Consider the following 20,629-nt stretch of genomic DNA (forward strand, 5'->3'; position numbering starts at 1 on the left):
AGCACTCTCAATGTCAACTTGTCTGCCAAATAAACTGCATATTACTAAGGATTCTGGGACTTGTTTTAATGCTACCAGTTAACGTAGACCAGTGATTTGGGCCTTACCATTGCTCACTGTGAACTCATTGCTCACTCCCTTATATGTATTGCTGAGAAATATCAGTAACATTAAGTATGCTGTCTTTCAAGAAAGCTTACAGATGTTGCTAGAGCACAACTTCCATTATCCCTGACTATGCTGGCTAGGGCTGACAGGTACTGGAGTCCAACAACATCTGGAAGGTGGCAATTTAGCTACCCACTCCTGACACATAGAGAATCTTCAGGTGTAAGTAGTTAGACATGCAGGAATATCTGGTGTATTGCACACCCACAGCTGTATGTAATGAATTAGGAGTTTCATAGGAACCAGCCAATCAGTGTTGTGCATTGCCAACGTCTGCTGCAGTCTCACAGAACTGTCTGCTCCCTCTAAGCTCAGGCCTGGAGGAAAAAAATTGTTTGCTTGAATAGAAAAGGACAATGTGCTTTCAGAGTAGCCCCACCACACAGATAAAGAGCATATCTGTGGTTGAAATTAGATCTGAACTGCATATTTGCTTGCTCCCAGTCTGTTGCCACTATACGGTGCTGTCTCTTATTACTATAACATTCTAGAAAACAAAGTCCTCTCACTGTAACACAGTTTTGAGTTTCTCAGAAGTAGCTCATATATATGGACAAAATAATCTTTTATGAATAAGAATGGTTTTCTGTTAGATAATCCAACTTTATTTCCTAGGATAGAAGTTTTCTGATGAACTGCAAGCAGCCATAATACGTAAACTTTAACTATAAATCTAAACTGGATTCCCAAGTGTTATGTGGTTTAAGGAGTATTGAACTAAGGTGGGCTAGCTAACCACAGGGTGAAGCAGATGTGATTTTCAGTAAGGCACTTTCGGAGTCAGACCAACATTTTCCAAAATAACTAAATATATAATGGCAGTTCAGCCTCTTTAAATGCAGATCTGCCCCAATCACATTAGTTATTGATTCGTGTGATGATCTCTACCCCCCCCCCCATCAACTGCTTTCCTAATTGCAGCCCATTCCTCAGGTACTATGTCCAATCTGGGCTTATTTCCAATTCTGGAGTCTAGTAAAGAGGGATTCACCTCTTCTCTGAAATCTCCTTTGCTCTTCCAATCAGTCCTCAACTCCTTTATATTTGATTGGGGCAGGTTCACATTTAAAGAGATGAGTTTGTCGCCATCCTCTAGTTTGATAACTTTTCTCTATACAAATATTTACCTTTTTGCATATTTAAGTAAAGCCCAGAGCTCAAGACATAGTTGCTGCATGGTGCAATTGTCAGAAGGCCATGGTATAGTCACCCAATACCACTTTCTGAAACTAACTCTTCAGGAAGCCATGGAACTTTTGTGAAACAGTGTCCATGATTCTCCACATCACAGAGTTGGTCTAGAAAGGATACCATGGTCAATGGTATCAAGAACTGACAAATCCAGCAAGAGTGAAGGTCCTCTATCCTGACAAAAGCAAATACTATCCCAAAACTCGGCTTAAGCCCAGATTGATGATATGATTCCAAATAATCAATTTCCTCCAAAAATGCCTGGGGCTGCCAGAAGTTAAATACCACCTACACAGCACCTTGCCCCCAAAGGGGCAGTATTTGTGACCAGATAGTCATTTTTAAGTGACTTAGGATTCAGGAAGAAATTCTTAAGAAGTAGCTGCACCACTACTTATTTCAAAGTAACAGTCACCCCTCCCCCCCCCAAGACGCAGCACTCACTACACCTAGAACTGCCCCCTTCCCAATCAGCATCCCCAGTTAACTCATATTAGCCATGATGAGCAAGTGGCTCATTGACACTATTGTTAAAACATATGTACTTTCTCCCCATCTACTGTGAATCCAAGGTCCTTGCATTAATTTATAAAGCCCTGAACGACTTACACTAGGTCTAGGGTACCTCAGCTGCCTGAACCCTTGCATCCCAGCACAATCACAGAGATAATCTGCAGGAACATTGTTGTTGGTTACTTGCATTGTTGAGACTCGCTTGACGACAAGAAACCGAGTCTCTTGTGCCATCAGCCCAGTACTGCGGAATGGAATAGTATTGTCAATAGAGATTCAGCAGTTGCCTTCTGTTTCAACTTTTAAACGCCTGCCAGAAACATTTCTGTCAAGTTCTGCAGGCAATTAAGAACATATATTTCCATAATAGTTTGCTGATTTCTGATTTTCACATTTTTATATGGTTTTTACCACATGATTTTAAAATATCATTGTTGAAAACAGCTCTGATATTTTAATTAATTAATTAATTAATTAATTAATAATAATAATACGGTGTATTTCCTTTTCATGGAATAAGTCAATCTTGTCTTCTGCTTCCTGGTGTGATTATTCTTTATCTGGTATAAGGGTTAAATGTACACAAGTATTTTAAATGGATGCATGTCCTGACTTCATGCAAAAGGCTCCATCCTTCTTAGAGCTCTACACTAAGATCACATGTGTTGCAAATGTACACCTTTTAATAGTTCATGAATTGTTATTATTTGCATCATAATAAATAAATAAATAAATAAGTTAGTAAATAAATAAGTAAAGTATTTATACCCCACCCATCTGGCTGGGTCTCCCCAGCCACTCTGGGCAGCTCCCAACAAAATATTAAAAACACAATAAAACATCAAACATTAAAAACTTCCCTAAACAGGGTTGCCTTCAGATGTCTTCAAAAAGTCAGATAGTTGTTTATTTCTTTGACATCTGATGGGAGGCCATTCCACAGGGCGGGCGCCACTACCGAGATTTATTTTTATTTATTTTTGTTTTTTATTTTTATTTGAAAAGAATAAATAAGTAAGTTTAAGAGGCCACCAGTACAGCTATAAGCACCTTGTCCGTGGGCCTAAAAAATGGAAACTGATAATGTACAACTCCTTACGGTGGTGAGCCTAGAAAATGTCACAGCTAGTGAGTGATTCGCACAAGAATTCATTGTTTGATGTTTACTTATCATTTAATGACATCATTTAATGTGAATGTTTGAATTACTTCCAGTTAAAATACTGCTTAGGAGAAGATGTATGAGATCTGGCCATTCAATCTGATCTATGGTGGCTCTTTTACAAATACAGTAGAAGCCACCATATGGTTTTGGAATCACTATGTGAATGTGCGTGAATTCATTCAAACCCAGACTTATATCCTCTGGGTGTGAAGTTAATTTGTAATCTCTCATCACTAAAATCGTTTTCTTTTTATCCCCATACCTGTCTACTTTCGTTCCCATTGCCAGAATTTCATCTCTCTACCTGGGCTGCTCACCTCTTTGGGTTGAGGGTCCTGGGCCTGAGCAATACCCAGCCTCTCATTGCCCACACAGGTGAAGAGCTTGGAGTTAGTTCTGGCACCGTGAATTGTTGCCATCACCTCGCTGCTCTCCCTTTGCTTCCTCTGCCTAACTTTGGAAGCCTGCCCGGCTTGTGTCTGAGTCTGTGACACATGTTGCCTTCTTCTCACAGTGGGAGAGATTAGAATGAGCCAGCTCTCACAGGCACAACTGACAGGCTGAGCAGAGCAAGAATCTGACTGTTTTGCAACGCTCTGCCCACCCAGTGTACACGGCTTGGGCCAGAGAGGAAACAGCTCAGCCAGCACCAGGAACGATGGCACCTGGGCAGATTGATGCCATAGGATACGAGAAACAAGCAACAACAAGAGAATGGTCTGTTGTTGTGTTTCCACAAAAGACTTCTACAGCACCAGCTCAGAAGTGCCTTCCAGATCAAGGTAAATTCTAGCATACAAGGGTAAAACTGGCATGAACTTGCAAATGTTTCAGTTGCACAGGGCTTTAGATCTAGCAGTAAATTGTTTTGTGCAACTCAACAGATTGCATATTCTCAGAGTGCTTGCAGACGGAGGCTTAATATCTCACACAAGTCCTTCAGATATCACTAGCAACAGTTGGGCCTATTTTAGTTTATCAGATTTTTCTGCAGAAAGGGTAAGACTGGATTAAATTAAGGGTGAGGGAATTATGAGCTAGTATTTTTATGCCGATGTAACCACCTGAACGCTGGAAAAGACTTAGATGCATGAACAGCACCAATCCCACAATAACATCCTCTGGAAGCACATTTAAATTTATATATAAAAACACAATTCATTTCAGGAAAAGAATTTAAGGTTTCTAGATTCCCCTTTTGCAGGAATTCTAGACAAAATTCAGGATTAATTCAGTGATATTCATGTTTGAATGTTGTAGGGTAAATGGGGACACAAATGTGCCCTTGCATTTCCTGCAAGAAAGACTGTTCCTGTAGAAAATATCTGCATGGTGCTTTTGTTGTGCCTTTTCCCTTACTGCTTTCTCACCAGTGTAAATGGTTTGCAAATGGCTCATAATTTTGTAATAGTGTTGCAGAACACTTTGATCATGCATTATGTTCAGTGCGTTCATATATGTTCACACATTCCGTGCATGACAGAGATAATCGTGATCATACTGTGGAAAACCTTTGGAGCTTCCCAGAAGTGATGTTTCATCAACTGTCCTTGCAATCTACATTTGTTCAAACTACTGACTTCTCCAGTGTGTATACAGATACAGCTCCATGGCCAAATCAAATGCATGTTTACTCAAAGAAACTCTAACTGAGTTCCATAATAGAAGCTCTGAATATGTAACAGTATATCAGTGGGAACACTTGAATGTATGAAAATTAGGTAACAGATGCTGCTTGGTTATTAACACTGTTACTCAGAGTCATTTTAAATACCGGTAAGTAAATTCAATGCAAGTTCTAAATTCAAAATTTCAACTGAGTAAGAACATCGGTGCTTTTAATCTCACAATTATGATCAAAACAGGGCTTTTAGAACTCCAGCCCCAAACAGCAGCTGAACTGTAATTTTAACAGAATAATTTCAAAGTTCCACTGAATGAATTGGTTGCTATCTTTAATGGTCTTTTATATTTCTGGTCTGTGACTGTAATAAATCAGTTCAATTCAATGGTCATTTAAACACTTCCCCCTCTTTGTAACGGTCACTGTAATGCAGGAATATCATAAATAATCTTTTAAATATCATGAATTGGTAATGTATATGGCAGTGCAAATATATTTCACACCTGCTACCTTTCTCTCTCAGCCTTTATTTCTATACTGTTATTCTCTCCTACAATAAAAAGATATATTGTAAGCTCCCTGAGGCAGAGACCTGATAATTGTTTTTTTCTCGTAAACTGATGGTGCATAATAATCATTAGCAGTAATAGTAGCAGCAGCAAGAGTTTGGCCTTGGGGCATATAGAGGAAATCTTCCTTTCCACAGCTCAACATACAGCTTGTTTTCATATTACATTTCTAGTGCAAGTAAACTATTAGAAATAACTTCCAATAAAACCATACGATTTCTCTGGAGCTCTTGTCAGCAACAAGTTTAACAAGCACGGCATGCTCTTTCAATATTATCTTTCCCAATGGTTCAATGGTTGTGGGTTTTTTTAAAGTAACTCTTTATTTGCACTACAATTTTAATCTTCCCCAATTATTAAAATATGTGTACAACACTTTAAAAAGTGTTTTAGAGCAAATTTAAAGCTTGCTCTTTCTAGTGGGTACCATTTCAGCAGTCTTCCCCTGCCAATTATCATTATTTATATTATTGAATAAATAGATAACTAGATATATAGGTTAATACTGTAAATATATGCAGCCCTGTAACATTATTTCATTATTTGTAATGAAAGTGATTCAATGGCTTACATTAAAATAAAATAAAATATATCACTCTGACTTACATAGGTTTTACATCCTTATATAGATGCATCTTGTTTGATCTCTAAATCATGATATATGAAGACGACAACTAGCCATTAATTTCTAAAAAGAGAGGTGCTGTGGCTGAAGACTTTTTGGCTATTCCACCTTCTTAACTTGAAAGCCCTTGTCCCTAAAACCAGATGCATCAGGACTGATTGAGGCTTGTTTGAAATCTGCCAATATTCAGAGGTTTTCTCTTCTAATTGATTACTTCACATCTTCAAGGGCTGAGCGCCAGCATTTAAAACACAGTCCATGGCTTAAACTAGATGAAACTTGGCTCAGAGAATTCCCATAGGTAATAGATAGCTTGAGATTATGTTCAATCATCAGTTGACCATGTGTGTGTTTGTTTGCATTCCTATGTACTGCATTTTTATCCTGCACTCCTCCTAGGACCTCAAGAGTATTAAACATGACTCCCTTCTTTATCCTCACTACAACCTTTTGAGGCAGGTTAGGCAAGGGGAGAATGACTCAATGGAAGTCACTCAGCAAGCTTCACAGCTCAGTATTAATTTTCCTGTGTCATGGTTCAACACACTAACTACTACTAATCCAGACTCTCTATTTTCCAGTGGAATTCATTCACATACCAGCAAATTCAGGTTGCCTTATTATAGCTGACTGGGAGGTCTTGCACAACAAACCTGCTTCCCCCAAAGACCAAACTTTTTGCTATAAGGAAAGTGATGAGGAAATACACTGGAAAGTGTGAGGCAACACTTGCTTTGATGTGTCATGAAATCTCCCCAAAAACAAATCAGAATGAATGCTTATTAAATAACTTATGTCATCTAATTTCCTAGCAAACAAACAAAAACCGTATTTATTTAAGATATTTATATTCCACTTTTCTGGTGACTTCTGTTTCAGTGTATCTGAAGAAGTGTGCATGCACACGAAAACTCATACCAAGAACAAACTTAGTTGGTCTCTAAGGTGCTACTGGAAGGATTATTATTTTTTGTTTTGTTTTGACTATGGCAGACCAACACGGCTACCTACCTGTAACTCACAAAGAGGTTTACTTTAGATTGTTACTAAAATAAACATCTTTTTAAAAAAAAACTACTTACAGTAAATATTACTGTCTGTTTAGAAGAAGTTGCAACTGCTTCTTCTCTGCTCCCTGCAGGGCAAGATGGTCCTTCAGAAGCAGCTGTGGTGACAGGTGGAGGGCCACCACTGGGAGCTAGATGGAAGCAATTCACCAGGCTTTTTCCTTCTTAATTGCAATCAACCCTTTGTGGCTGTGGATATTTAGAAGCCCAAGCAAAAGTATATCCATGGAGTTAGGCTTTAAGTTTCTGCTCTCAATGGAATGTTTAAACCCCCCCCCCAAAAAAAAGAACAACAACAACCCAAAAGCAAAAGTCAAATTGCATGGAAGACTCCATCAACAAGAGAAGATTGCAGGGGAGGAGAATCCTGTTGCTGTGGGTCGTTGTCAAAGCTAAAAAGATAATTGGGATATGGGAGATGGATTAGAACATATTCACAGAGGATAAATCTATCAACACCTACTAGCCATAGTGGTTAAAGCGTAATTTATCCAGTCCTTTGACCTGAGACAGCTGAAAGCCGAAAGGGAACAATGGTAGAAGAGGAAACTATAAAGCAAGAGAGGTGATATGTTTATCTTGGAATGGCTAAGCTATTAAAAAACACTGAAGCAAGCTTTCTCATTACAGTGATATCTTATTCTGCCTAAAGAACAAAAAGATTCAGAGCAAGAGAGAAGTTTCATGTTCAAAGAACCACAAACTTGCTCTCCTGTGGTTATTTGGACAAAGGAAGGAGGTGGTATGTTAACTGAAGTTATAATACAGAATCAAAAATTAAATACAGAATCACAAAAGATGATCTTTAGTTCTGGCTACGCAAAAGGTAAAAAGAGCTCAGTAATCCCAATCTTAAAAGAAGCAAGTTATGAAAAAATCTTCTCAATGAAATGTTAAATATTATAATATAAAAATTATCTTGCTCATTTTTTCACTGTTTTGACTTGAAGGAAGTGTGTCTGTCTGTCTTTTCTGTCTGTGTGTACAGCGGAAAAAAGCCATGCTATTTATAATCCAATTAGCACAGTCCTTAAATTTTCCTGCTCCTTTGTTCTAAAAACGATTGTTTCAAATGGAAAATATGAACATAAACTTCTAGCATCTTTCCATTTTGTTCTGAACACCTTCACCCCAGCCACAAGTATCTTGCATGCTAGAGAAGAAGGAATATTTCCTCTCCAAGGGTTCTGCTCTGTTTACACAAATGGATCAAAGAGAAGAGGTGCAATTGAGGAAACCATGGAGGAAATTTTGTCCCTCTACAAGAGTTTAACCAGTCATTACAGTTTTTCTGTGGAAAGTCCCAACAGACTTAAATTGTGAAGGGGGAAAGGGAACTTCAAACTGGAAAAATTACATGTGATGCAATTATGACTCTTTCCCCCTTAATAATTTTCCTGGTTAGTCTACTGCTCCTGGAAAACTGCTGCCCCAGGGAGCCATCTGTGTTACCTATAGGGTTGGGGCAGTCTGTTTATTGAGCAGTGTGAAGAAGTCAGGGCTCCTAACTTCAACGGTGGGAAGGGTGGTTCTACTTGCTCAATGGTGAAGGGGAAAGCAAGCTGTGCAAGCTCAGTGGTATCCTAGTCATTATTATTAGTTTCGTGTTCCAGTGAGCCTTGGTACTGAAACACCAGGCTAGGTTCTGGTGAGTCCTGGATGATAGTAAGCCCGGATCAGATCCAATATTTGGTTAAAAAGCAATGTGGGTTAAAAAGAGCAATCCATTGCAATAGAGTGTGTGTGTCCCTATTTTTCAGAATCATTTACAGACCTATCAGGCAGGTTGCTTGCACTTTCCCCCCCAAGTAGCCATATATTTTCCCTGTGGGTTTCACTGAGTGTGAGATTCTGTCTCAGCAGGAGCTCTAATATCGCTGTGCAAGGGCAACCTGGCACCCAATACCCTATCAGCAATTTCTCACAAGGAAAGAGCAAACACCTGCCCAGGTCTGCAGGGCATTCCCTTCCCTCCTCCTGCACCATGTTTGCTGAGTGAAACTGAAGCTAGTGCCTTATCGGAGATCTGCACTGTCTATCACTATCAGTTTCTTAAAGAGAGTAAGCTAAGCAAGGTTTAACTTCTAAAACCAGAGGTGCTGGGTATTCAAGCTGAGCAGAACTCCCTTCTTGATTTATAGGTGTGAATAGGCTGCTCAGAGGTGAGAGAAAGTCTCTCAGCAAATTCCTGGCTTACAGCTTGTTTATTTCCTTTTTAACCTACCCTTATCCGAGTAGCTCAGGGCAGAGTACTGTACTTGCACAATTTAGAGTGAAAGACAACCCAAGATCACCCAGTCAGTTTTAATGCGGACTGGAGATTTAATGTCCACAGGCCACCTAGCTTTCTAGCCACTACTTACAATGTTGCTATCCTGTTTACAATTTTAATGGTATTGATTGCAATGTGGTCTACCAGAGTTGAGGTCCAAGCTTGGAAAATGTTTGACCTAGGATTCCATGGCTGTGTACAGACACACATAATCTGAGCAGTGTAAAAGTGCACTCAAGGCATTATGGACAAATATCCAATTTAATCTCTCCCTATATTATGTTCAAAGGAAACCTGTACTTCAGGTATGCAGCGAAGGCCAAATCTGCATAGCCCTGGTTGACTGAATTCCCTTTCTGGAATATTTTTTCAGGTGCTTTAAAAAAATGTTCTTGACAAGATAAATATGCAAGAGAGGCTAGTGGTGGGGAACAAAGAACACAGACTGTCCGAAGCACGGCAGGGGAGGGGAGAGAACAGGAAAAGACCATCACCATTTGATTTAGAGGTTAGACATGTGTCATTTGAAGGGCAAAGGCAAAGAGAAGCAGATCTCAGAAGGAGAAAAAAAAGCAACCTGCTTGTCTTGCTAGCTATATTAGTGTACCAGTACTCTGTCAAGGAACACATGAAGTAATAAAAGTGTGTCTGAACATGTCCAGAGTGCCTTTTAATGACTTTTTAACAGCCCAGGTTTATTCCCATATATATTATGACTTCCAGGAAATTTGAGTCCCTTCTGTTTTTAGAATTCAATAACATATCAGTATCCCCAAAATTGCAAAGCTTGTTTGCGACCGCATCCCATTAGTGATAGTTTAAAATCTATGCCACCCACCTAATGAGTATTTTGACATTTGAATATTAGAGGTTGCTGCTGCTGTATTCTTAGGGTTCAAATTGTTCAGTGCTTTCAGGCACCTCCCAGGTAGGTGGTGCAGTGATCGATCGATGGTACCCAGCAAAGCATTGCCAAAAACGTAAAAAACAAAAAAAAACCCCCAAACAATCCTGCCAACAGAAAGTTTCAGTACATCCCCAGTTGGGTAACATAAGTTTTTCCTTACTACATTTTCTGTGGATCAGGAAAATCCAAATTAAATTGGGGGTGGGGGAGCACAGGCTGCCACTTGGATGAGAACGTCATCATGTGAACGAAGCGAAAAACAATGGGATGCATCATAATCCAGTTTAAACTCCCGTGTTCACCATCTTTCTACTATGAGTCACACCAGACTGCTCAATGAACGACATCTCTATAGCTTCAAAAACAACAGGGAATTATACACTGGAAGATGAAGAAGAGTTTGGCTGTGAAGGATAAGGTGATTACTTAAGGGAGGGTTTTCTATGCCATATATGGTTTCTTGGCTGTTGATGAGTTAGCAGCAAATCCCTGTGCGATGCGTGCCCATGCCAATGTGTTTTACGGTGCCTAATATGCAAACTGACTCACCGCTGTCTCTCCCATGTTTACCCTCCTAAACAACGTATTCACCAGAAAGCTGGGGAGAAAACACTTCACCCCGCTGATTGATGAATCTCCCCTCTATTTTCTAAAAGGTGCTCGTTGTTCCTAGTTGCTATCTCATGATGACCAGCAACTGTGAGTATCTAGTGCACTGGCCCCAAAATGGGCCTGCTGTTTGTGTGCCTTTGGTCTCATGAGAAGCATCCCTGAAACGAGGGGGCTGGGCTTCTACCCGGAACCCCTGGTTGCCCCAATTATTTTTCGTTTAAGTTTAAATCTATGATAGACAGCTTTTATTAAAAGAACGAGGACTTGACCACCACCTCGCAAACCCATACCCTTTCAAATTCCTGACCTGCATCGCTCAGCTCACTCTTGATTCCTGCTGGTTTAGGGTGGATCAGAAACTAGCCCCTTATCATACTTAACACACGTCCGTGTGTGTGTGTGTATCTGCTTTATTTAGTAATCTTGTGATTGTGTTTTTTTATATTTTTAACCTTCCGTTTGCTGCTTGAGCTTTTTAAAAGGAAAATAATGATGGAAAAACGTTTTAAATAAATTAAATGACTGGCGGAGTCCACAGAGACCGCAAAAACACAGCTGCAATAACTGTGAGCATGACAGGGGCTTTAGCGGGGCAAGGATAAGGCAACTTATTTAAAAGTCTTAAATATAAGCAGGTAAAAGCTTCTAAACTTAGGGGGGAAACACCTGTATTACATATTTGGTAATGATGATTCAGAGGCACAGATATTTGATTTGGGGTTATAAGAGCTTACTCTAATGGTGTTAACTGTGGAACCGGCACTTTACAAACACCACATAATATACATTATTCACCTATGAGAAATCAGTATTTTATTGCAGCAGCACCCATTCTACAGAACTCCCAGAAAATTAATATTGGTCAGGTGCCATCTTTGTACTGTTTTCAATGTCTGCTAAAAACTGTTTTTAGGCAAGTCTACCCAGATTTACTTTTATTTTTTACATTTTTTTAAAAACTGGTTTTATTGATATTTTAGTAATTTTATTATGCCTACTGTTTTTAAAGTCTGTTTTTATTGCTATTTTAATTCATATTTTATATAATTTCATGGAAACTGTTAGATAACTTGATTAAGCAACATATAAGTTTTGCTAAATAAATAAAAGAAAGAACTGAATTTACTGTTTTGAAGAAAAAGTTTTGAAAATCAAAAGATAAACGGCTAAATATGCAAAAATTGTACTTTAAAAAAAAAACTGAATAGAAGCCACTATTCATAAAATGTGTTGAATATTTAGATTGGCAAAAAAGCTGATGAAAAATATTTTAAAGGTTTTGAACTATGACAGTTGTGGGGGAGGATAAGAAGGATCTTAGGCTGCTGGGAACCCAAGTATTAAAAAATAATAGTCTCCGGTGAGAGAAAACCAAACCCAGGTAAGATATAGCCCTGAAACTTCCCACAGCGTGGGATAGTGGAGGAAAAAACACGTTTCATTCAAAAAACAAAACTCTAAAGCTGATTTGAATTTGTGTGCAAGTTTAGCATGTCGTTATACTTTCAGAATTCCGATTAGAAATTTTGAAATGCTCAAATTTCAGTTTTAAAGCCAGCTGTTGAAAACCTCTTAATGCTGGCCACTAAATCTTTTTACTATTCTCATTGGTAAACCTTTTAAAACAAAATTTGTTTTCAGCTTAAAAATAAGCAGTTTGTAAATCTGTTCGTTCAAACATGGTTGTAAGTGCTGCTCCAGGTCCTCATTTTGCTCTATTACCCTTTTCTACAACAAAATGTTCCTATGACCCCATGTTTTTCTCATCAGGGGGGCAGCAGAAGCAACTTCCATTTTATCCCTGTAGTTGTGATGGCGCTATTCAAGTAAATTTCAAATGTGAAATTGCATGTGCTCAGAATATTCCGCCTCCCCCCCCCCTCCTTCTTCTTCAAGTCAGTGTTGGCAAACTCCTTTTGTTTATTTTTTCACTGTATACCGTTTCTGGAATGCAAAAGCAGATGTAAAGCATAGAATGGCTGTGAAGGAAAAATGTTAAATGTATGTGTGCTTCATATTCGTAATCGAATGAATACCTACGGCTGTCTAAAAAGCACAGAGGAAGGTGGGGGCTTAAGACCATAACACGAGGGTCAGATTACCTAGCACTGCTATTACAGTACCCTTCTTATTGTGGTCCGGGAGCAACAGAGCTTTGCGTTCAAGACAGCACCCCCACCCCAGCCAGTTTTCCCTGGGCACTGCTCTGACTCCCTGAGAAAGTCTTTCTGGGATCTCAAACTGCAGAGTCATCCGCTAACACACAGGCAAGCGGCATGTAGGGAATGTCCTCCCGTGGTGCGTGGGATGGTGGAAGGATGCCTCTAGCCTGGCGCGGCTCCAGTTCCCAGCCTGCTGCTATATTGGCTCCCTGCTCCCGTTGGTTATCTAACAAACCCCCTGCCCGCCGCCTCTCATCCTAAGTGCATACTTCCCTGAGTGCTATCCTTCGATAATAAGAGATTCAGGAAGCAAACCACCATCATGCCTCATTAAAATCAGCGGCAACTGCACCAAAACCTTCCCTCGTTGGGCTGTGCAGGATAAACTTCAAAGTGTTCAGTTTTTTAACAGAAGGCAGGAGGAAGAACCTCTGCCTTAGCTTTAGGAGAGCCCTGTGTCCTGCACTGCACAGGGGAGTATTTGAAGGGCTGTTTATTCCAAGTTGGGTTTAAAAGTTAAATAAGAGAGCATGAGTATTGAAGAAGAAGAAGAGTTTGGATTTGATATCCCGCTTTTCACTACCCAAAGGAGTCTCAAAGCGGCTAATATTCTCCTTTCCCTTCCTCCCCCACAACAAACACTCTGTGAGGTGAGTGGGGCTGAGAGACTTCAGAGAAGTGTGACTAGCCCAAGGTCACCCAGCAGCTGCATGTGGAGGAGCGGAGACACGAACCCGGTTCCCCAGATTATGAGTCTACTGCTCTTAACCACTAAACCACACATCCATCAACACTAACTGGACAGCAGATGGGGAGCCAGACATACAGTTCACATTCTTCCTCGCTGTGGTGAGATGTATTTTACGGTCTATTTAAATAAATAGTGATTGTCACTAAATTTGCATCCATACTTATGCACATCTTATGAAAATGTGTCCTCTCCTCACCTCTTTTTTGGTGGTTCATTTCCTCTTATTTGATGATGGGTAAGTAGCATAGCTTGTTGCTGCTGCTCCACCTCCTGTTTTATCTCACAGCAAGATCAGATGCCATTTCTCCCCAAGAAAGCCAAGTCAAAGTCCTCAACAGTTTCTTACCTCAGGCAACTGTGACATCTGCTGTCTCTCACCTAAGTTAATTAAGTGCAGGATTTCCCCACTTTCTGTGCTCTTGCAAAAATAAATGAGCCAAGCCAAACTGAGAGGAAAGGTGGCCTCTCCCCAATATGCTGCTGTTGATGCTGAAGGTCAGTCTTCATAAAATCATGGGGTGGGGTCATAGAATTGTATAGTTGGAAGGGACCCTGGGGGGTAATTTAGTCCAACCCCGTGATGCAGGAATCTCAACTAAAGCATCCATAACAGGTGGCCATCCAACCTCTGCTTAAAAACCTCCAGTAGAGTCCGCCACCCTCCAAGGGAGTTTGTTCCATTGTCAAACAGCTCTTACCATTAGAAAGTTCTTCCTAATGATTAGTCTGACTCTCCTTTCTTGTAACTTGCAGCCATTGGTGCAGGTTACAACCCTCCAGAGCAGGAGAAAACAAACTTTCTCCATCTTCCAACGGAATTTAGAAGACTACATGTGGATTACAGAGAGTGTTTTAAAAAGTTATCATTCCTCCTTTCTCTTCACAGGCTCTGTTCATGAGCAGAACACCACCTCAACTGAGGCTCTGGAAGATATTGAAGACAATGAGGAGCTCATAGAACAGCTCATGTGCATCACCTCGGACAGCTTACCCCAGCTAGAAGTAGAGGAGAAATATGACATAGCCAAGGAGCTAGGCAGTGGCTCCTATGGACATGTTCTGCACATCCAGCATCGCGAGAGAGGTGAGTGTGTGAAAAGGACAAATTCCATGCTAGGGATCATTAGGAAAATGACTGATCATCAAACAGCCAATACCGTAATGCTGTTAAACAGATCTGTAGCGTGACCACTTGAAATACGGTGTACAATTCTGTTCATCTCACCTGGAAAAGGTTCAAAAAAGGGTGACCAAAATGATCAAGAGGATGGAACAACTCTCCTATGAGAAATGACTATAACATTTGAGGCCTTTTCGTTTAGTGAACAAGAGGGGAAATGATAAGAGGTGTACAGTTGTACCTTGGAAGTCGAACGGAATCCATTCTGGAAGTCCGTTTGACTTCCAAAACGTTCACAAACCAAAGTGCAGCTTCTGACTGGCTGCAGGAAGCTCCTGCAGCCAATCGGAAGCCGCGGAAGCCCCGTCGGACATTCGGGTTCCAAAGAACATTCGCAAACCAAACACTCGCTTCTGGGTTTGCGGCGTTTGGGAGCCAAAACATCTGAGTACCAAGGCATTCAGGATCCAAAGTACAGCTGTATACAGTTTATGCACTGGGTGGAGGAAGGACATTTTGGTCCCTGTAACTTGGGGACATCCAATGAAGCTGAGTGTTGGAAGATTCAAGACAGACAAAAGAGAGTTCTCCATACAGCACATAGTTAACTTGTAGAATTCACTCCCACAGAATGTCAAAATGGCCACAATTTCGATGGCTTTAAAAGAGGATTAGAAAAATTCTTGGAAAATAAGTTTATCTAGCTTACTAGCCATTTTCTGCCTCCACTGTCTGAGTCAGTATGCCTCTAAATATCAGTTGCTGGGAATCACAAGTGGGAATAATGTTATTGAATGGACTTCCCATGAGCACCTGGCTGAACTAAATGGACTTTTGGACAAATACAGCAGGTTCTTCTGATGTTCGTAAGGGCCACACCAGCCCACAGGAGGCAATGTGCTGTTACAGCTGGGGTACCAAAGTCTATTAGTGAATATTAGAAGCTAATAATATTTGGATAATATTTGGGATACAAACAAAGGGAAAATGCAAGCTGCAGAACTGTGCCAGACAAGGAATTCATGGGTTAGTTTATGCAAACCATATTGGCTGAACAATGGGTAAAGAAGTACTAGGTTACTAAGGGCCACAAGCAATGCAAAAGAACTGTCCTTCTCTTTGCCCCACACTCCCAGTGAGAATTAGGGGAGGGGTGTAATATCACAAGAAAATTTGTCCTTTTAGAAAGCTAAAGGTTTGTTGGGAAGGAGTGGGACAGAATTCCATAGGCTGCTATGGAGGCAAGAAGCAGGAACACGGTAAGTAAAAGTTGCAGTGGGAAATGGGATGTTAATCAGATTAGAGCATGGTCTTGTTTTGAGATTGACCCTAGTCTTGAAGAAAACCTACCCTCTAGTACTGCAAACATGTCCTGGGGCTAACGCTTGACTTAAGACCTGCCTGGAGCTGGCTCAGCCCTGCCCCCCTGCCCTCTTCTAGTTCACTAAATCCTGTAATTAATTAGCTGTGTCATCCCAGCAGTGTGGGCAGCTGCCAGCCAGCAGGTGCTGTGTTGGCGATGCCAAGTGCCTGCAGCAGTCCGAATAGCAAGCTAGCCAGCCTCACAGCTGTAAGAATAAGAAGGAAGGAGGTAACCATTTGCACATAAATGTATAAGAGTATGTCACTGAACAACAGATTCAACCCGAGTCCCAAACCCAGGTTAGGGACAGATTATTTTTTCTGTTACCAAGATGAAAGATCTTCCTCACCATTTGAAACTAGCTTTGCAGTGCCCCCTGCTGGGGAGACAATGGTATGCAGCAGTTAATTTCTGAAAACAAGTGTGTTGCCAGAGTTTGAATTGCCCTCCAGAGCTTTTGACCTCAGTGTTCCTTCTCCCAATCCAATGATGATCAGCTTCTAAGGGCTTACAGGCTAGCCACTGTGTGAACTGTGTGTTCGAGGTACAATGCCTGGCGCATGCAGGTGTCAAATACTAAACAGAAGATTTAGGAATGACATGGGCACTACTTTTGGTGCTGTGGCACCCAGGCACCCTCCGATATCCAGCCACTTGACATTTTGTTGTTGTTTGCAGGAACATCGATGGCTCTGAAGCTGATGTCCAAGGAGCGGACAGGGAGGCACGAGTTCCTGCGGGAATACTGTATTGCTCTCTGCCTCTCCTCACACCGCACTCTTCTCCGAACCACTGGCATTGCTTTTGAGACATCTACACATTACGGCTTTGCACAGGAGCTGGCACCAGCTGGTGACCTCTGTGCCATCCTGAATTCAGGGGTACGAAGTGGGATGGAAACTTTGTGGGGCCTACAAATGGGAGAGTCGCATAGCACAGGTGGGAAAGTAGTAGGATTTATTTTGTGTATGTTGTTGTTGTTCAGTCGTTCAGTCGTGTCCGACTCTTCGTGACCCCATGGACCAGAGCACACCAGGCACGCCTATCCTTCACTGCCTCCCGCAGTTTGGCCAAACTCATGCCAGTCGCTTCGAGAACACTGTCCAACCATCTCATCCTCTGTCGTCCCTTTCTCCTTGTGCCCTCCATCTTTCCCAACATCAGGGTCTTTTCTAGGGAGTCTTCTCTTCTCATGAGGTGACCAAAGTACTGGAGCCTCAACTTCAGGATCTGCCCTTCCAGTGAACACGCAGGGCTGATTTCTTTAAGGATGGATAAGTTTGATCTTTTTGCAGTCCATGGGACTCTCAAGAGTTTCCTCCAGCACCATAATTCAAAAGCATCAATTCTTCAGCGATCAGCCTTCTTGATGGACCAGCTCTCACTTCCGTACATTACTACTGGGAAAACCATAGCTTTAACTATACGGACCTTTGTCGGCAAGGTGATGTCTCTGCTTTTTAAGATGCTGTCTAGATTTCTCATTGCTTTCCTCCCAAGAAGCAGGCGTCTTTTAATTTCGTGACTGCTGTCACCACCTGCAGTGATCATGGAGCCCAAGAAAGTAAAATCTCTCACAGCCTCCATTTCTTCCCCTTCTATTTGCCAGGAGGTGATGGGACCAGTGGCCATGATCTTAGTTTTTTATGTTGAGCTTCAGACCATATTTTGCGCTCTCCTCTTTCACCCTCATTAAAAGGGTCTTTAATTCCTCCTCACTTTCTGCCATCAAGGTTGTGTATAGGGAAATATTAAACATGCAAACAGTTGTAATCTAAAACTCACAGTGAGCCTGCAGTGTAGCTCCAGCTTCCTCCTGGCTCTAATATGAATGGCTGAAACACACCCTAGCAGTGTTGTCAAAACTTGGATCTCCAACTGTTTTCGCCATCCCTGACCACTGGTCCTGTTAGCTAGGGAGACCCAAGTTTGGGAAACACTGCAACCTAACATATTAATTAAACGCTGGTTCAACTGGCCACCTTTTTGTTCTTTAAAGTGCCACAGTACCTCTCCCCATTTTTATGTTTATCCTTTGCCTTCTTAATATTTCTAAAGCCCAAAACTGCTCCAGTGTTAAGCAGCTGATAGTAATATAGCAAAACTGTTCTAAGGATGGGGGGGGGGGAGGTGTCTAGGTGACATCATAGGTACCACTAGCCAGGCAATTACATCTACAGTTAGCTTCTTTCAATGAAAGGTACATTTGTACTTGACTCAACGACGGTGCTTCCAAACTGGTCCCATTCCTTTGAAAGACGGAGACTGGAGGGTAATCCTTTTCAAGAGGTAGTGCTCATATTTACACCCTGCTCCCTTTTCTTTTTCTCAACAGGAGGGCCTTCCTGAGGTGCAGGTAAAGCGGTGTGCAGCCCAACTGGCCGAGGCGTTGGATTTCATGCATGGCAAAGGCTTGGTGCACCGGGACATAAAGCTGGACAATGTGATGCTTTTTGACAAAGAGTGCCGTCAGGTGAAACTGGGAGACTTTGGCCTCACACGAGTGGAAGGCACACAAGTGGCTGCTATGTCTGGCACTCTGCCCTACTCCCCACCTGAATTGTGCCTTTTGGAAGGCACCGAAACTTTGGCTCTGGACCCCAGCCTGGATGTCTGGGCCTTTGGAGTGCTACTGTTCTGTATTTGTACGGGTTGCTTCCCTTGGGATGTGGCCATGAGCCCTGACCCTCAGTTTGAGGAATTTGGCATCTGGCAGAACCGCACGGTGCCAGGGGAGGCTCCGGCCCTGTGGAGAGGCTTTACCACCCATCTCTTGGGTCTGTTCCGCCGCCTAATGGCCATTGACCCTAACCGCCGCATTCCTGCTGTTGAAGTGCACAAGTACTTAGCTCTGCCTTGGAGGGTGGACAGTTGTGGAGGGACACAGAGTCCTCAAGATGAACCTCTGAATACAATGGATTTGGGTGCCTTCCTCAATGATCCTATTGGGGGCAATACTAACCTGGGTAATAGATCTCAGGAGAAGTGTCCAGGGGAAATACTGCCTGAGCTAATTCTCTGTGAGAAAACCCACACCATTCAGAATGGTCATAGCCCTGGAAGCAATCCCAGTCCACAGGAAGCCTCATGGCTAACTGAGCCTGGGCTCCAGCCCTGATTTTAGATACCGGTAATCCTCTTCCATGAACATGCTGAACTGAGTTGAAAGACCCAAGTAAGGGAAATAAGACTTAGCAGTAGTTTGTTCAGTATAATGCCACCTCTGCTATTGGTCAGGGTAGCATAGAACTAGCTAGTCAGTAATGAGTGATCTACTCCCTGCCAGAGAGAAAATGCATAGTTGGGTAGCAATGATATCAGCAGAACAACCTTTATTTCAATAGCAGGAACATCCACTAAAGAAGATAACGGTTGCTTCCTCTTTAGCTTTATTAGCTGGAGATGCCTTCCTTTGTTCACTCACTTTTTGTGGAGCATCTAGGCAATGTCATTATTAAGGTGTTGCAGTCCAGAATTTTCTGTATCATCTCACCATGATTTTTTTAGACAATTATGACAATTTTAAAGAAATAAAATATGATCGCTGGACCAGCCTGCCCACGAGGAACAGGCAGAGTTCTGTTCCAGCTTCTCACAGCTCCTGTACCTTTAAGACAGGGATGGCTAACTCACAGGCCGGATCAAGGCCACCAGGCCTTCAAGTCCCACAGCCTGATTAGGAAATCTCGCCTGCTCTTTAAGGAGCAGATGGGGCACTAAATCTCCAGATTGAGACATAAAATTCCTCTTCTCTTTAGATCCTCCTGTGTAGAGATAAAAAATCCCTCTGGCATCCCTTTAGAGGGGATATCTGGAGAGCAGTCATAAGAATCATTTCTCCCTGCTCTTAATGCTCAACCCCACAGTGCTGAGACTGGAGATAATCCCTCCACCTGATATTTAAGAGTAAAAGGCAACATGCCCACCCCTCACTCCAATCCTAGGGTGATACCTGGGGAAATGCTGTGTTTTAATTTTAAAAAGCAAGCAGAAGGCTCATATCCAGCCTTAGTACTGCAGTGCCTAGCATTAAGATCAGAGAGAAGTGTAGGATAGGTTTTAGTGCGTAGGAGAGCATATATTAATTGGCACTTTATCCCTCTAGGCCACGTGTGTGGAGTGAACAGAGTTTTAAAATCGCCACCCTAAACTGAACAATTAAAAGAATAGGAATTAGGCTGCAAAACCTTGATTTTAGCAAGTCCAGCTATGAAGTAAGCTGGCTCTCCTTTCTTACCCTGCTCCGTAAAGAATTGGGCAACAACTTGGAAAGTAATAAGTTAAAAACTATAACTTGTTTACTTATAATCTAGCATTGGTTCAAGCAACGGTAGCAGTAAAAACTATGCAAGCAAAATACTTACATTTGCAGTATAACCAGCTTCAGGTATGCACCTAAAGCTGGAGTAAGTGGAGGCATGTCTGCATCCATGGCTGTCAAAGGGAGAGAGAGAAAGGGAGAGAGGGAGGAACCGGAAGTACTGCATGCTCCTTCCTCTCCAGGAGAAGAGGGGAAATGA

General features: G+C 41.8%; 1 protein-coding gene across 3 annotated transcripts; it reads left to right on the plus strand.

Moving 5' to 3' along the window:
* Nucleotides 1-3,310: 3,310 nt before the first annotated feature.
* LOC117058513 (uncharacterized serine/threonine-protein kinase SBK3-like) lies at nucleotides 3,311-20,564 on the plus strand. 3 transcript variants are annotated; one of them, XM_033169705.1, is made up of 5 exons: nucleotides 3,757-3,819; nucleotides 10,758-10,800; nucleotides 14,513-14,710; nucleotides 16,788-16,990; nucleotides 18,445-20,564. In XM_033169705.1, exons 2-5 carry the CDS (start codon nucleotides 10,785-10,787, stop codon nucleotides 19,225-19,227), a joined length of 1,200 nt encoding a protein of 399 aa, XP_033025596.1. In that variant the 5' UTR covers nucleotides 3,757-3,819; nucleotides 10,758-10,784; the 3' UTR covers nucleotides 19,228-20,564. The 3 variants fall into 3 exon arrangements, with proteins under 3 accessions (XP_033025595.1, XP_033025596.1, XP_033025597.1); XM_033169704.1 differs by lacking the exon at nucleotides 10,758-10,800 and having other exon boundaries at nucleotides 3,311-3,819; XM_033169706.1 differs by lacking the exons at nucleotides 3,757-3,819; nucleotides 10,758-10,800 and adding an exon at nucleotides 13,604-13,724.
* Nucleotides 20,565-20,629: the final 65 nt, after the last annotated feature.

This window comes from Lacerta agilis, chromosome 14 (assembly GCF_009819535.1).
Source record: "Lacerta agilis isolate rLacAgi1 chromosome 14, rLacAgi1.pri, whole genome shotgun sequence".
In the NCBI taxonomy this organism is placed as follows: Eukaryota; Metazoa; Chordata; class Lepidosauria; order Squamata; family Lacertidae; genus Lacerta; species Lacerta agilis.